At 40.4% G+C, this 18305-nt stretch overlaps 1 protein-coding gene across 2 annotated transcripts in view; it reads right to left on the reverse strand.

Moving 5' to 3' along the window:
* The window catches only part of LOC114663586 (zinc finger protein OZF-like), a 52123-nt gene that overhangs the window by 10099 nt on the left and 23719 nt on the right, over positions 1 to 18305 (reverse strand). The window contains exons 1-2 of one of the 2 annotated variants that reach the window (XM_028817454.2): positions 13918 to 13977; positions 5652 to 6119 (exon numbers count right to left, since the gene is read on the reverse strand). The exons of the other annotated variant lie outside the window; for it this stretch is intronic. Coding sequence (XP_028673287.2) covers positions 5652 to 6081 — 430 coding nt within the window. The 5' untranslated portion in view covers positions 6082 to 6119; positions 13918 to 13977. Of the gene's footprint in view, positions 1 to 5651; positions 6120 to 13917; positions 13978 to 18305 lie in introns of those variants that run through there. 2 annotated transcript variants of the gene reach the window in all.

Here is an 18305-nt window from a genome sequence, read left to right on the forward strand (position 1 = left end):
ATGGATTAAATTCATGTTTTTCCCTCAGAATTCTACACACAACACACCATAATGACAACGTGAAAAAAAGTTTACTTGAGGTTTTTGCAAATTTATTAAAAATAAAAAAATTGAGAAAGCACATGTACGTAAGTAGTCACAGCCTTTGCCATGAAGCTCAAAATTGAGCTCAGGTGCATCCTGTTTCCCCTGATCATCCTTGAGATGTTTCTGCAGCTTCATTGGAGTCCACCTGTGGTAAATTCAGTTGATTGGAAATGATTTGGAAAGGCACACACCTGTCTATATAAGGTCCCACAGTTGACAGTTCATGTCAGAGCACAAACCAAGCATGAAGTCAAAGGAATTGTCTGTAGACCTCTGAGACAGGATTGTCTCGAGGCACAAATCTGGGGAAGGTTACAGAAAAATTTCTGCTGCTTTGAAGGTCCCAATGAGCACAGTGGCCTCCATCATCCATAAGTGGAGGAAGTTTGAAACCACCAGGACTCTTCCTAGAGCTGGCCGGCCATCTAAACTGAGTGATCGGGCCCTTAGGTGACCAAGAACCCGATGGTCACTCTGTCAGAGCTCCAGAGGTCCTCTGTGGAGAGAGGAGAACCTTCCAGAAGGACAACCACCTCTACAGCAATCCACCAATCGGGCATGTACGGTAGAGTGGCCAGACGGAAGCCACTCCTTAGTAAAAGGCACATGGCAGCCCGCCTGGAGTTTGCCAAAAGGCACCTGAAGGACTCTCAGACCATGAGAAAGAAAATTCTCTGGTCTGATGAGACAAATTTTGAAATCTTTGGTGTGAATGCCAGGCGTCACATTTGGGGGAAACTTGGCACCATCCCTATAGTGGTGGCAGCATCATGCTGTGGGGATGTTTTTCAGCGGCAGGGACTGGGAGACTAGTCAGGATAAAGGGAAAGATGACTGCAGCAATGTACAGAGACATCCTGGATGAAAACCTGCTCCAGAGCGCTCTTGACCTCAGACTGGGGCGGTAGTTCATCTTTCAGCAGGACAACGACCCTAAGCACACAGCCAAGATATCAAAGGAGTGGCTTCAGGACAACTCTGTGAATGTCCTTGAGTGGCCCAGCCAGAGCCCAGACTTGAATCCGGTTGAACATCTCTGGAGAGATCTTAAAATGGCTGTGCACCGACGCTTCCCATCCAACCTGATGGAGCTTGAGAGGTACTGCAAAGAGTAATGGGCGAAACTGGCCAAGGATAGGTGTGCCAAGCTTGTGGCATCATATTCAACAAGACTTGAGGCTGTAATTGCTGCCAAAGGTGCATCGACAAAGTATTGAGCAAAGGCTGTGAATACTTATGTACATGTGATTTCTCAGTTTTTTTATTTGTAATAAATTTGCAAAAACCTCAAGTAAACTTTTTTCACGTTGTCATTATGGGGTGTTGTGTGTAGAATTCTGAGGAAAAAAATGAATTTAATCCATTTTGGAATAAGGCTGTAACTTAACAAAATGTGGAAAAAGTGATGCGCTGTGAATACTTTCCAGATGCACTGTATATGCATTTATCTACACAAAGTGCGGGTGCCCTTTTCAGGTATTCTTCCTGTCTTGTGCCCAATGCTTCCTGTGACTCTGCTCTGGATAAATGGGTTTGAAAAAGGATATTTTGATTTGATTTGATGTACTTTGTTAATCTCCCGAGTGGAAATTGTCTTTTCACTTGAACTTTGGGGGTCAAATTGCAGGGTCAGCCATTGTACAGCAGCCCTGGAGCAATTGTTTTCAGGTTGAGGGCCTTGTTTAAGGGTCCAGCGGAGTAGGATCCCTTCCAGCAGTAACCGGATTTGAACCAGCACCCTTCCAGATGCATTATTTCTTCCCTGATGTATGCTTTAGGTTGAAGAGTACCAGTCGTGACTTTATGGCCAGTTTCCAAACTGTTTTGACAGATAAGGTAGCCATTCTCAATCTGTTTGCCATATTTTCAAGACACTGTACTTACTATCTTCAAGAGTGACATGGATGATTCAGATCAGGATAATATTAGTTTGAATATTTATTTAAAAAACAAACTAAGGTAAACATACAGTGGTGTGAAAAACTATTTGCCCCCTTCTTGATTTCTTATTCTTTTGCATGTTTGTCACACAAAATGTTTCTGATCATCAAACACATTTAACCATTAGTCAAATATAACACAAGTAAACACAAAATGCAGTTTGTAAATGGTGGTTTTTATTATTTAGGGAGAAAAAAAAATCCAAACCTACATGGCCCTGTGTGAAAAAGTAATTGCCCCCTGAACCTAATAACTGGTTGGGCCACCCTTAGCAGCAATAACTGCAATCAAGCGTTTGCGATAACTTGCAATGAGTCTATTACAGCGCTCTGGAGGAATTTTGGCCCACTCATCTTTGCAAAATTGTTGTAATTCAGCTTTATTTGAGGGTTTTCTAGCATGAACCGCCTTTTTAAGGTCATGCCATAGCATCTCAATTGGATTCAGGTCAGGACTTTGACTAGGCCACTCCAAAGTCTTCATTTTGTTTTTCTTCAGCCATTCAGAGGTGGATTTGCTGGTGTGTTTTGGGTTATTGTCCTGTTGCAGCACCCAAGATCGCTTCAGCTTGAGTTGACGAACAGATGGCCGGACATTCTCCTTCAGGATTTTTTGGTAGACAGTAGAATTCATGGTTCCATCTATCACAGCAAGCCTTCCAGGTCCTGAAGCAGCAAAACAACCCCAGACCATCACACTACCACCACCATATTTTACAGTTGGTATGATGTTCTTTTTCTGAAATGCTGTGTTCCTTTTACGCCAGATGTAACGGGACATTTGCCTTCCAAAAAGTTCAACTTTTGTCTCATCAGTCCACAAGGTATTTTCCCAAAAGTCTTGGCAATCATTGAGATATTTCTTAGCAAAATTGAGACGAGCCCTAATGTTCTTTTTGCTTAACAGTGGTTTGCGTCTTGGAAATCTGCCATGCAGGCCGTTTTTGCCCAGTCTCTTTCTTATGGTGGAGTCGTGAACACTGACCTTAATTGAGGCAAGTGAGGCCTGCAGTTCTTTAGACGTTGTCCTGCGGTCTTTTGTGACCTCTCGGATGAGTCGTCTCTGCGCTCTTGGGGTAATTTTGGTCGGCCGGCCACTCCTGGGAAGGTTCACTACTGTTCCATGTTTTTGCCATTTGTGGATAATGGCTCTCACTGTGGTTCGCTGGAGTCCCAAAGCTTTAGAAATGGCTTTATAACCTTTACCAGACTGATAGATCTCAATTACTTCTGTTCTCATTTGTTCCTGAATTTCTTTGGATCTTGGCATGATGTCTAGATTTTGAGGTGCTTTTGGTCTACTTCTCTGTGTCAGGCAGCTCCTATTTAAGTGATTTCTTGATTGAAACAGGTGTGGCAGTAATCAGGCCTGGGGGTGGCTACGGAAATTGAACTCAGGTGTGATACACCACAGTTAGGTTATTTTTAAACAAGGGGGCAATTACTTTTTCACACAGGGCCATGTAGGTTTGGATTTTTTTTCTCCCTAAATAATAAAAACCATCATTTAAAAACTGCATTTTGTATTTACTTGTGTTATATTTGACTAATGGTTAAATGTGTTTGATGATCAGAAACATTTTGTGTGACAAACATGCAAAAGAATAAGAAATCAGGAAGGGGGCAAATAGTTTTTCACACCACTGTAATTGCAAATGATATTGTTCCATCCATGTGTTCATGCATTTTATAACACACCTAGCCCCCAAATATGATCACATCATGCCAGAGCCGATTCTGGCACCATCTAGTAACAATGCAGGAACCTTTCCAAAACGTCATACTCTGCTCACTGAATTCCATGGAGTGATTTACTCATCTTCACAGTGCAATTACAAGCATTTGTTGCTGCTTCAACATGCAGAGGCTAAGCTGTACAATGTACTGTAGAACATGGCAGATGCAAATTCAGTTGGCTGGTGGAAGGAAAGTAGACCAAAGGTGTAGACCTTGATGAGAGTATGGGGTAGTGAGCAAGTGGCCCAGCCGGCAGCCCCATGGGTAGTGAGGAGGCTCATTCTCTGGAATCTTCCTCCCATTTATAGATGTGTTTCATTACTTTGATTGTACATTTCTTTGTATATATTGAGTGCTGTTTTTCAGCTTATTATTCTAATTGTTACATGTCTTATAGCCATACTGTGATGGACTTTTAAGTATAGGGTGTCCCAAAAAGAATATCGGAGTTTCAAAGAGCTATATTTATTGAATTATACAAGCATATACAAAAACTGTTATATTCATGTGTTTACCACATTGTCTATAAATGTTCTATGTGCCCCCCATGAGTAACTGTAACAATATCGAGGCGGTATTCAAATTCCTGCCAAACTCCCTCTAACATATCGGGATTGACACTCTGAATGGCAGCCGTTATCTTCAACTTCATTTCGTCCAAAGTTGTAGGCATTGGTGGCTGGAACACTAACCCTCTGACGTATCCCCAAAGGAAAAAAGTCACATGGGGTGATATCTGGGGATCTTGGAGGCCAATGGTGGAGTGACAAATCTTGATTCCCAGATCTTCCTATCCAACGTTGGGGATAGGTCTCATTTAGGAAATGCCGCACTGGAAGAGACCAGTAAGGTGGTGCCCCATCCTGTTGAAAAATGAAATCGGCTGGTTCTTGATCTTCCAATTGTGGAAACAGCCAGTGTTGCAGCATTTGCAGGTACACAGCCCGTTACTGTGGTTCCTTCAAAAAAGTAAGGACTGTAAACTTTCAATTTGGAAATCGCGCAAAAAACATTAGTCTTGGGGGAGTCTCGTTCATGTTCGATAACTGCATGAGGGTTTTCTTCACCCCAAATTCGTACATTATGATGATTTACCTTCCCACTACTGTGAAACGTGGCCTCATCACTGAAGATAATCAAGGAACAAAAAATCTTCATTGGTCTCCAAATTTTGCTGGATGAAAGTTGAAAACTCAACTCAACGCGTCTTATTCCCTCGTCTAAGGGCCTGAGTCAACTGCAGACAATACGGTATCATAACCAACTGGCATCGGAGAATTCTCCATACACTTGACTTTGGTATCTGTGTCATGACTTGCTCGTCAAACTAATTTCTATGGGCTCCAAGTGAACGCAGTTTGCACTCAGGCGACATTCTCAGCAGAGGAGGGAGTTTGAGGTCGCCCGATGCTTTTACCTTTGTAGATACACCCAGTATCCCAAAATTGCCAGTACCATCGACGGATGTTATTGTCATTCGGAGGGTCAGTCCCATATTTTTGACAAAATGCCCGCTGCACAGTAACAACCAATTGAGTTCTGGCGAATTTGCAAATGCAAAAAGCTTTTTGTTGTGGCAAAGCCATAACTGCAAATGTAACTAATCAAAACAACACACTGTTAGCTTTTTGATAAGCACTAGCACCATCTACTGGCAACAAAATGAAACTAGATTAATTCCTCAAGACGCCACTAGGTTGCTCTGCAGTCTCCGATGAATGGGCGCCAAGCTACAGCTCTTTAAAACTCCGATATTCTTTTTGGGACACCCGGTATAAAGTGTGCCTAAATAAGAACAAACTGAACTAAATAGAATCCAAATTGCATTAACCTTTTCGGTTTACACCGAACACTGGCAGTTTATTTTAGTTTTGTTTAGCAACCTACCTTCGCTAAAGTGACTTGAACATGATGCTTTTTCAGATCTCCTCATATCAGACTCGAGTGATTCCAACTTTACATGGACATAATGGTCCTGAAGTGAGCTTATATTGACCTCCACTGTCTCTTCATGTGGAAAGACCGGCTCTGATTTAAGGTCTTCCTCCTTGACACAGTTTATAATTTCATTTTTTTGTGCATCCATGTAGTTAGATATCTGCTCAGGGTCTTCTTTAAAAATGACACTTTCCCATTCACAGTCCTCCTCTTTAATACTCACAATATTTTTCTCCATCATATCCATGAAAAGGAGGTTCCTGTGCAGTGCAGACTTCTCTTCCTCCTCATTTTTAATCTTGTCTGTTGAGACTACATGTTCATATTTACACTGCTTCTCCAGAGGCTCATGATGCATCTCCTCCATTCTTCTGTACATCCATGCATGAATAGAAATGGTGCCTTCCACTTTTCCCTCTGTTGAGAACACAGGTTAAAATAAATTCAGAAGAGTATTAAATGCAGCAAGTTGCATCTTTTACTGCCTCCTTTAAGGAAGAAGCCAAATTTAAAAAAGCTTATAGTGACCACATCAGATCATTAGGCTTTATAACACTGACCAGGCACAAAGGTTTACTGAAAAGAGAGAACAGGCAAAAAAGGGGATCCTTAAACAGTCAAAAAAAACTTCAAACTTCAGTAATTTAATTTATAAATGAAATACATTGCAAAACAAATTCAGAACCTGATCCAACAAAATAATCATCATTTAGATAAAAACAAATTATTAAAAAAACACACACACACAATCAAAATGATTTTAAAACACACTTTTACTCCCTGGCTTTTAACCCAGTGTGATATGTTGACTTTCTTCAGCTCTTATGTGTTTCTGTTTCTTTTACCCTTTGGTTATTGTGTGTCTTATATGTTGGGTTTTATTGTACAGTACTTTGGTCAGCCTTGATGTTGTTTTTAAAGTGCTTTATAAATAAATAAATAAATAAATAAATAAAAACATCTAATCATTTGGGGGCAATTCAATCCTGAGACAGGCAAAAAAAAATAAAGTTGATGGAAAAGAATAAGACTCAAAAGAGACAAAAAAAACTTTTTACTGCACTGAATAAAAAGCAGCAATACAAGCAGAAGGAAGCAGCTATCTGTGGCCAAGAGAATTGATTCTGTAGTCCTCTCAGGTGACTGCACCACCAATTACTGCATCACCTGAGAGATACTTACAATTAAACTATTTTATACATAAAAGACATAATTGTAGGAAAGGGACTGAGAATTAATTAAAACTACTAAACAGAATGAAAACCAAGCATAAGCAAATGAATAGAGGAAAACGACAAAACCAATAAAAAACAAGGACAAGGCCAGACTGAAGTCCTAACAATCTCCCACATTTCTGTGCCATTCTTTGACAACACCAGTCCTATACTACATTTTTTGTGTATTTCATGCGACATGTTAACTGAACATACATGTACTCTGCGCATGAAAAGATATATTACTACAGAGCATGTTAACCCCATTCTCTTTACTATATGATCAATGAATGGCTCTGATAAAACTGTATAGTTTCAAGACTTCCAAGTAACCTTGGATTTTTGAAAGAATGGAGTATATCAAGAACTCTCTCCTTCTGCTCGGTCCTGTGATTTACTTGGCATGTATCTCATTAGTCCTTCAAGGCCTGTTTTCTCAAGTTTCACAAGCATAAATATTCTTTCAAACTGGTATCAAAAATGAGGTCTACCTCCTGCATTCTTGACCCCCTCCCATATTTATCCTTAAAAATGATATACTGTATCTGCACATTTTATGAGCAGTGCTCTTCCGATTTCAACTTTGAGTACCAACGATAATTCTTAGTGTACTGATGAGATTGTTATGCTGTACCTGTGCCTCTAGAAGTTTCACGTGAGGACCCCTGCCCTTGATGGCATGTCATTATATCACATTATCTTATATATAATTTGCCAGTCTCCTCACTCACTCACTCAGTCACTCACTCAGTCACTCACTCACTCACTCACTCACTCACTCACTCACTCACTCACTCACCTCACTCACCTCACTCACTCACTCACTCACTCACTCACTCACTCACTCACTCACTCACGTCCATCCGAAGCCGAATGCGCAGTCGCCTTCTGCGCACGTCGCCTTCTGTGCATGTCCGAAGCCAAATGCGCAATCGCCTTCTGCGCAGCTGGCTGAAAAACCTTACGAGACTGACATCGCAGCAGGCGGCGGATTTACGGCCGCAAAAATTCAAAGGGAAAGGCGACTTCGATTAAAGCTCTAGAGGCCTGAAAGGCGATTTCGACTACAGCTCCAGGCCTAATTACGCATTCATTCAATACACCTACACACGGCGGGGGGGGGGGGGGGGGGGGGGGGGGGGAGGATAAAGCAAGTCCTTGGTGTAGTTAGTGGGATTATAAATGGGGGAAAAAATTAAAATCTTGCACAACTCTGTCGATCCCTTCTGTGGAGTGGAGGAGGATTAGTTATACCGTGAACAAGTCTCCTGTGCTCGACGGCCACCCATGAGCCAAAGTGCATGAGAAATGCTGGTTTAGGGGTGTGTGGTGTGCGACACCAGCTCTGGGGCCTGCGTCTGGGGCTGCCAGAAAAGACATTGTCCCCAACTGTGTAACCCAGCATTGATAGAAGCTGGCATGAAAATGTATGTATGTTTATTCCAGATGTGAAATGCAAGAAAAATCAACAATAACCAAAAAATAAATAAAAGCACACTAAACTTCCATGGGGCAACAGCAAAAGAAGGCAGGGGAAGATGTGTGAAATGAAGCAAAAAAACTTCAATCGAGTGTGCAAAATGTAAGGATTCTCTGTGTCTAGTGGTAAACAAAACTCTTTCGAGAAATGGCATGAAAAATTATTTTGAATAACTTTGGATGAGAACAGAATTATACATCGCTACAAATTGTGTGTTGCTTCAGAGTGATATACAGTGTTTGTGTGTGTGTGTGTGTAATCTCTCTCTCTCTCATATATATATATATATATATATATATATATATATATATATATAAAATCCAACATCTGTCTGTCTGCTTTTCACGAGCGAACTACTTAACAGATTTAGATTTTTTTTTTTATAATTTGCTTGAACATTCCGGTTGATTTTGCAACTTCTCTCATTGCACTAAGAATCATAGTTCACTTGTGGTGCCAATTTATTTGCACGAATCCAAGAGACACACAGCAGGCAGAGGGGGGCAAGCGGGGCCTCCTCACTCACTCACTCACTCACTCACTCACTCACTCACTCACTCACTCACTCACTCACTCACTCACTCACTCACTCACTCACGGGATGAATCTTACATTCATTTAGCTAGCAAACGAGAGAACTACTTAACAGATTTAGATCGGGCTTTTTTCTAGAATTTGCTTGAACGTTCCGGTTGATTTTATGACTTCTCTTATCACGGTAAGAATCATAGTTCACTTGCAGGAGCGATATATTCACACTAATCCAAGACAAAGGCTGTGGGGAGGGGGACGTCAGGAGCGGGGAGTCGGGCAGTGCTCACCTCACTATCCTGTTTCACTTCTATGCCGGCGAATATAAGCATAATAGTCTGTGATACGCTTTGCATACTTATAGCTAGAAATCTACAAAGGGAGAAAATGAGTCACATATTTTACAGGTGAATGTAAGAGGGGTGGATTAGTAACGTGGAATTGGTAGGGTGTTGGTCTTAAAGTCTTTTTTTATCTTTTAGATGTTCTTTTTAAGCCTGCATATGCTACAGTCATGTGAAAAAGAAAGTACACCCTTTTTCAATTCTAAGGTTCTACATAACAGGACATAATTAAAAAATCATCTGGTTCTTAGCAGGTCTTAAAATGATGTAAATAAGCCCCTGACATATTACACGGTGTCATTGTTTAATAAAAACTAAGTGAAAATGCAGAAGCAGTGTGTGAAAAAGTGAAGTCCACCTTTACTGCTTCCATAGGAATTAAGAGGGTAAGTAGCAGCCTGGTGCTGCTAGTCAAATGCCCCCCTGATTAACTGATCATCAGCAAGTGTGACCACCTCGATAAAAGCAGAGGTTTTGGCAGTTTACTGTCCTGGAGCATTCAGCTGTGTGTTAACACAATGCCAAGGAGCAAAGACATCAGCAATGACCTTAGGCAGAAACAATTGCCTCTCTATCAGTCTGAGAAGGGTTATAAGGCTATTTCCAAACATTTTGAAGTCCATCATTCTACAATAATGAAAAACATTCAAGACAGCTGCCAGTCTTCCCAGGAGTGGACATCCCAGCAAATTCGGCTCAAGGTCAGACCGTGCAATGCTCAGAGAAACTGCAAGAAAGCCAAGAGCTCTATCTCAGACTGCAGGCTTCAGTTAGCATGTTAAATATTAAAGTTCATGACGGTACAATTTGTAAAAGACTGAACAAGTAGGGCTTGTTTGGATGGTTTGCCAGGAGAAAGCCTCTTCTCTCTAATAAGAACATGGCAGAACAGGTTAGGTTTACAAAGTTGCATCTGAACAAATCACAGAACTTGTGGCACAATGTCCTTTGGACAGACAAAACCAAAGTGCACTTGTTTGGCCATAATACACAGCAGCACATTTGGTGAAAACCAAACCCAGCATATCAGCACAAACACCTCACACCAGCTGTCAAGCAGGATGGTAGAGGGCTGATGATTTGGGCTTGTTTAACAGCCACAGGACCGAAGCACCTTACAGTCATTGAGTCGACCATAAACTCCTCTGTATACCACAATATTCTAGAGTTAAATAGGAGGCCATCTATTTGACAACTAAAGCTTGGTCAAAATAGGGTTGTGCAACAGGACAATAATCCCAAGCAACACCAGCAAATCTACAACAGAATGGCTGAAAAAGAAAAGAATCTCAAGGAGTTGCAATGGCCCAGTCACAGTCCAGACCTCCACCTGATTGAAATGCTGTGGTGGGACCTTAAGAGAGCTGTGCAGAAACAAATGAACTACAGCAAGATTGTAAAGAAGAGATGGGCCAAACCTCCTCCACAATGATGTGAGAAACTCATAAACACAAACAGAAAACGATTACTCCAAGTTATTGGTGTTAAAGGTGCTTCTACATGCTATCCATTCATGGGGTGTACTTAGTTTTTTACACATGGCTTCTCCATTTTGTCTTCAATTTTTGTTAAATAAATAATGACACGGTGCAATCTGATGTGTGTAGCTTGATACCTGAGGTTAGATTTAATTTTAGAACCTGATAAGGACAAGATGTGTGTGTGTATTTTTTATTTCATTTTATTTTATGTCTTGATACATGATGCTGGTAACACAGATAGGCAGCTTACAGTGATATCACTCAGTGCAACTAGTAACCAGTCGCCATTCCCAGGTGACCTGTTTGCCAAATGGTTTAAAAATAACAGCTGGGATGCAGTGTACGGATTCCCTGCATAGTTTTAAAGACTTGGATCTTGTCACCTCTTTATCTCCATTTACTTAAAGTGAAAAATTTCAACTCCTTCAGACCCCTCAGAACTCATACCTGGAAGTCCTGGAATCAGCCTAGCTGATCTTCTCTGGACATTTTCTAACGCTGTAATGTCTTTTTTGTAGCAAACAACAGTACTAAAATAATACAAACTCATTAGCTAAAACACACACACACACACACTTTAGGTTCAGCTAACATCAGATGTGAAAAGTGTGAAACTTGAGAACAAGACGGACAGACAAAACTGAACCACCAAAATGAGAATGATAGTAACATATTGATTTAGATCAGGAGGACAAGGCAGAAAGACTGCTGAGAGCATACGAGAGAAGAACTGTTTAAAGTTTATTTAAACATACACAGAATTAAAATGTGATATGTGGACATAACTGTTTGTGTATTGCATTCTTTCAACTAACACTTAGTTGAAACATGACACTCGCATCACCAATCTGGCATTGTTATTCTCTAATTAGGGTAGCATATGTTCACCAGATATGAAGGGTGAAGAGTGTTTGAAGAGTATGGAGCCATGGCTGCGCTTGCTTTACTAGAGGACTTGGCCAAATGGCTCATTACATAGCCAGCACATTTTCAGAGATTGCTCAGACTGTTGAGAATTATCAGCTTCTTACGAGTAACTACTTTCTGTAGTGCAGTCAAGTAAACATTACTATTTCCTAAAGTCGAGCTCAGAGGGGCTGAAGAAGCATCTATCTATCTATCAGTCCCTTTATTATTCCTATATTACTGTCACATTTAAAATTCTATTTTTTTTTTATATTTATAAAGTTATGTCTTATTATTACTCTTTTTAATGGCACAGTCATTGGAACTGAGCAGCTAATCATTTCGCTACATATTGTACCATATGTCTAATGTGACAAATAACATTTTGATTTGACTCTAACAGATCCCTTCCAGCACCTGCATCCCACCCTTGAGAGCTCTAGTGCCAATTGAGATGCAAGGTTTCTTGTAACAGGGAATTTGCAGACAAGTCGGGAATACCTCAGCCTCTTCTTAGTTGAATCTTGTCCATTTGTCCAATTTTGTTCCTGTGCTGTATTGACCACCATTACTGCAGCCTGCAAAGCAATATGTTTTGATTTTCCAATAACATCAGTGCACATTTGTTCTGTCATCTGTTTTTTTTTTTGCATCAAACTTGGTGTTCAAAACTATTAAATCAGGTTTAATTTATTTCCATTTATATGGAATACTATTCTACCTTATGACAATATTTGACAGTGTTCATTGGGTAGGTACAAGATTCTCATTGATATGCGTACAAAAGAGATGTGATTTATAATGAAGCCATAACAGGGAAGAACTGAGAAACATGTATTTATATATACAAACGTTTTGTAACTTGTTCATACACACTTTTACGAAATAGCCATATATTCAAGTCCTGATCCTTCAAAATTAAGCACTAGATCCCTATTTGGAAATTCTAGGCCCTGATCTGTCAGATACACTGGGTAGGATTTATAAATGAGAACGTTTCCCAAAGGCCAGCTAAATTAGACAGCATTTCTTTCTTTTTTTTTTGTTTATTTTTGTATTTTCTGGATAGCTTTAATTAGAGCTATCAATCCAAGGTATTAGATCATTAGAAGCATTGCTGACCTTACACATTTCATTATTGAAGAATTTTATTTCAAATGATCCCACACAGTACTGTAAAGAGTTACGAGAGCTGTGTTCACCATAATATTTTTTACTCCTGTGAAAAAGAAGGAAATAACTATAGAGTTACGAATTCAAGATCAGTACCTGTATTGCCATTTTGTAAAAGAAACTAAGGTTATGCCTACTTACACTGGCGTTTTTACATTCTGGAGCTCCTCCATTGTCATACGGTTGTTGTTCAGGAGAGGAGCCTGCAGGCTCCACTGTCTACAAATCAGGGTAATCACAAACACCGATTTCAAGGAATTTTTAAAGGTGGGGTGGAAGGCAGGATTGTTTTTGGATTGATGTTCACCTGAGCCATGTCCCATGGATACAAATCATAAACACGGTATCTGAAAAATAACTAAAAACCCCGACGCCTGTAAATAAATTCAATAATGAATCCAATCATTAGTTTATATTCTTTATAAACTCTCCATGTGATGATATAAAACATGTCAATAACATAGATTTGGTTATATTACAGTAAGGTGACCATCCGTCCCCGTTTTCCGGGGACAGTCCCCTTTTTCGGACAACAAACCCAACCCCGTCACCGGATTGGCCCAAATAATTCTGGTCACCTTAATTACAGTATGTTCACACATATACTGTACTGCTATCTCATAGAGTTCGGGGATTCTGTTCTTCTGTTTTTGCCCTTATGTGCTCCTGAAATACTTTCATATGCGCTTTTCCCCCGTCTGAATACACACCATCTCCTAATGATCAAATATGCGAATAAATGTAATGAAGTACGGGTCGGAATAGGCTACGGTTGCTCTCGGAATAAACCGCATTGGAGTCAGTATATTACGTGGTAAAATCCTCGGCGATAAAATATTTAGATTAGTAATCCAGAAATGAAAAACGAGTGTTGCTTCTTTTTTTGCTCCGACACCGCCACTAAAATCCTGCAGCGCAAACTGACACAAAGCCATTCGAGACTAGCGGGCGCACGCGACACAAAAGGACACAAATCGAAAGCGGAGCCGAACCCTACACAATAAAACAAGAGCGAGGGGGGTAGTTAATGCAGTTCACGTCTCGTTTTCTCTCTGCGTTACGCTGCTTGAAGTCACACGTCTTTACCTTTCCAGGATTTGTAGCTCCAACCGGCACTCACGACTCTACCATTCTGATAGCTCTGGTGCTGTGCGAAGCGAGAGGCGCATAAGAACGACTTCCGGTCTTCTTACCAATACGGTGTATCAAAACAAAAGTCTCCCTTAGGGACTGAAATGATTTACAAGTTCAAATAGCAGTCTGTCAGAAACTGAACAATAGATTGTAAAAAAAAAATATTCGTTGTGAATACAGAAAGAACACGTTAAAAAGCATAAATCCAACATATACAATTTACGCTGTTGTTTGAGTAATGCAATCCTGAATCTGACCCCACTCGCGCAAAGAACAACTGTTAAATAAGCAACCTCAAGAACGTTGAAGTGTGGTTTTCCAATGTTGTATCTGTCCTGGTGTGTATATAAACAAAGGGAACTCCAGTTTCTGCATTACATTTTGCCTGAAGAAGGGGCCTGAGTTGCCTCGAAAGCTTGCATATTGTAATCTTTTTAGTTAGCCACTAAAACGTAATAATACATTAAAAAAAAATTCTGTTCTACTGGAAGTTCCAAAATATGTGTATTGTGTCATTTACCTTGACATTAAAAAAAAAAACTTTGACTTTCCAAATGTACTATAAATGTGAGGGGAATTTTGTCTGGCTTGTATAACTGGTAAAAATCAGATAACAGGACCAAGTTTCTGATGAGTAAGAATAGCCATTCTTGTCAATCATTGGTCGACTTTTATTGTTGGTTTAATTTGTACAATTGATCTGATATTATACCATAAATATTATGTTCCCATAATACCATACTATAACCTTTCTGTTAAAATATTATTTATTTTTAAGTGTACAAACCTGTTTAATGGTGGAGGTCTTGTTTGCCATGTTTTTAACGTGCTACCTCAGTCTCCTTGTAGTAATCCTGCTGACCAACCAAACTGCCCCACAGGTTAATTAATTTGTATTAAACTGATTTGCTGCCTAACAAATGGAAAATCCTGATTTGTAACAGTGCTTTAATACAGGTTAATGACGTTGGCTTGTTTTTCCATTTTGCATAACTTAGTTGTGCCAGATTCACTTCATTCATATCTTAGGTGGGTCCAACCCCGGCAGCATCATCCACAGTGCAGGAACTAGGCCATTGTAGTGTCCATACATCATACACACAAATATAATTTAGAGTGGAGCATGAACCTGCAAATCTCAGGAGACGTGTAAGGAAAAAGTTAACAGACACTTAACTCCAATCGAATGTGTAAAATACAAATTTTTGAGGAGGCTTTATTTTGATACACTGACCACACTCATGACTGGAAGTTAACATTTTCTATTGTTTCTTTTTTCTTTTTTTTTGTTTGGAGCTTGTTTCAAAGTCATGCGTGTGGCTGCTCGTTTCATGAGTAGCTGCTGAAGAAGCAGGTCACGAGAAAGGCAACTCGCACGGAATAACAATACAAGACTCCCAGACACAACACCAAATGAGAAGAGAAATGACACGGCAGCAGCATCGACAAAGACCGTAGACCTCGTGAGGCCCATTCCCCGTTCTGTTTTGTAGCACGGATGTCTCTCGAGTCTGAACTGAGTGCCCCACGTAGACAGTTGTGTCCTTGTAGTCCCCTGGCAGATCCCGTGTCTCCTTATCATTGGTGAGTCCGTTTCCTTCCTTACCCGCTCGAACCCGTAGTGTTCATACAAAGCTGAAGTTGACCTGTTATATTAATATGGGTTTATGTCAATGGAGCGATTGTCATTTCTTTTGTGTTGCCTTCACGTTCAAAGTATAAAAAAGACAACATTACAAGGTAGTATTTATCAGTGCAAACAGCTAATTCAGTGACAGTCAATGATCAGTTGGCAACATATAAGAAAACCTCTTGGTTATTTCCTCCGCATCCCTTTGGCATCATTATTTATAGAAGAGGAAGGGGCTCCTGGATAAAAAAGCACGGATGTTACTGGCAGGGCGGGCTTTAGGGGTAGGGAGCTCCCTTCTGGATTTGAGTCATCGGCCTGGCCCCCACGTACAGTCTGAGTACCTGTGACATTATTAAGTATAAAGTTGATGGGATACATGGGGTATTATGCTACATTTTGGAAACGTTTAGAGTTTATGTAGTTTTTACAAAGTAATAAGAATAAATACCAGAGAGAGCGGCGGTCTTTTCAGGATCTGAACATCTGAACATGGCGTGGCACCTGATCTGTAATAACACTCAAAGGAAATGGGGCCACTGCTAAGAGAGCGGGAGAGGCGGGATGGTCAGTAGCTGCCGATGTCTGCACATTCTGGTTCTGAATTTGTATGTTACACAATTCAGTGGTATTGTCATTATTAAAAAAAATCATTTGATTGTAAACATGGTATTTTGTCACACATCAAATCATTAAAATAGTTACGTATTCGGTAGCAAGTGGAGATCATATAAAAGAACACATATTACAGAATGACTACAATTTATAATAATTAGTAAACGTATGTTGCGCATTTAGCAACCAAAATGAAAGCTTGCGTTTTGCCCAACTTTTGAATGTCACTCTTGAATGAGTTTGCTCTGATTAGAGTGACACAATACGACTGAACATTCACGTCTCTGTTACTTAAGTGGACTTGCCTGTGCGGTGAAACTGTTGAATATTTTAAATTATACATAGACAGCCTCTATTGAGCTTGACGGTGTTGTGAGTCGTACAGGAATACAATCTATGACGTTTGGGAAGCCCAAAGTACATAATGAGTCGTTACTGATCAGACTTTAAAACCATACATTTAACATAATATCACTTACCAGCCAAAAAATAAAAATAAAACGTTTGACTCGCCGATGCTTTTCCAAGATTCTGTGCATCGCCAACAGTTCAGAAATTTTCCAGAAAAGCAAAACTTATGCATGTCGTTTGTTCAGTGGTCAGAATCGAAAATATGAAAAATATATCTATTGAAACCAAAACAAATTAACTTAAACTACATTCTGATACTAGAAAAATAAATATAGAGTTAGATAAATGTCGATAAACGTTAAGCAGGTATAATAAAATATGTATCTATGATATATCATTAATTAAAAAATAACAAATTGGTATTAGTGGGTTGCTGTCAAAAAAACGTTAAGGGGGGGGGGGGGCGCCATTAAAACTGTTATGAAAACTCGGGTCGCAAATACTTAACGGTTGAGAAACGCTGATATATACAGTATCTCCACCAAACATGATCACTAGGAGATATATAGATAGCGCTTTGAGTACTGAGAAAAGCGCTATATAAATGTAATGAATTATTATTATTATTATTATTATAGCTCTATATACAAAAGAATATTTACAAAGCCGCCCAAATCACAACTGCTCCTCCAATAGCTCAGCAGTGCTTACTCCTCCTTCGCCTTTAAGTCCACTGACGACCGCTCTTGGCCGGTAACTCCTTAAATATAACCGCCAAGATTATCCAGCCAATCTGCCACCCCGTCTACCTCACGCACCTAACCAGGTAGATGCTAGCGTGTTCACGCCATGCCCCGAGCATCTATGTATTTAAAATCAAACCCCTGCGGGTCGTGCGCGTATAATCCCATCCCCCCCACACCTATAATCGGCCAACGGCTATGCTGAGCTGAAGCACACCCATTGCCGACTCACCAGTAAGTAAAATCTTTTCTTTACAATATGGGATCCCCATCTCAGACTCAACCATAGTTTACATAGGCTAACACCGGCTTTTCCTTTCAGGTGCGCCGCACCTCAAACCGCCTGCGCTGGGCTGGCTGCGAGGACACCAGCATGTAAAAATGAGCACGTGCTGTGGAGCCCGTACTGGCCATTATACCGGCTCCACGTGTGTCCAGACACACCGCGCCTCACAGCTCTCACCCGCTAGACGGCCCTGCATTCCCGCGGCAGCGCCCTCAACACACAAACGGTAAGCACATTTCCTTACAACCCTATAAATACTGCTGCTTCAATTTCAAGGCTTCTTCAACTTAAATTCACACCCCCATGCCAATTTGAAAACATCGTTTTACTGATAGGATAGGAGTTAGGTCATTAATGTAGTTAAATTGTGGAGACTTGTCTTTGGTTCAAATGACTCTTGGAGAACTCTTATCTTTGGTTTGAAGTGGAAGATGCTTCACTTGCATGTATAGTAACCCTTGGAGACCTCTTGTCTTCGGTTTGAGTTCTGATAGATATATGTGAACAGAGACTGCAGCCAGTGGGAGGACGAATCCAACAGAAAATAAGTAGAGTCTGAGCGTCCTCTCTGTGGCTGAGTAGCTGCCTTGGAACTCACAGTGGTGATCGAGGGTGGTGTCATCGGAGGCTGTCGGGTGTCTGCTTATTCAGAGAGAATGTGTGTGTTACAGTTGTGACTGTTGTGATTGAGACAATTGTGAAAGTATATTATAAA

This window comes from Erpetoichthys calabaricus, chromosome 1 (assembly GCF_900747795.2).
Source record: "Erpetoichthys calabaricus chromosome 1, fErpCal1.3, whole genome shotgun sequence".
Classification (NCBI taxonomy): domain Eukaryota; kingdom Metazoa; phylum Chordata; class Cladistia; order Polypteriformes; family Polypteridae; genus Erpetoichthys; species Erpetoichthys calabaricus.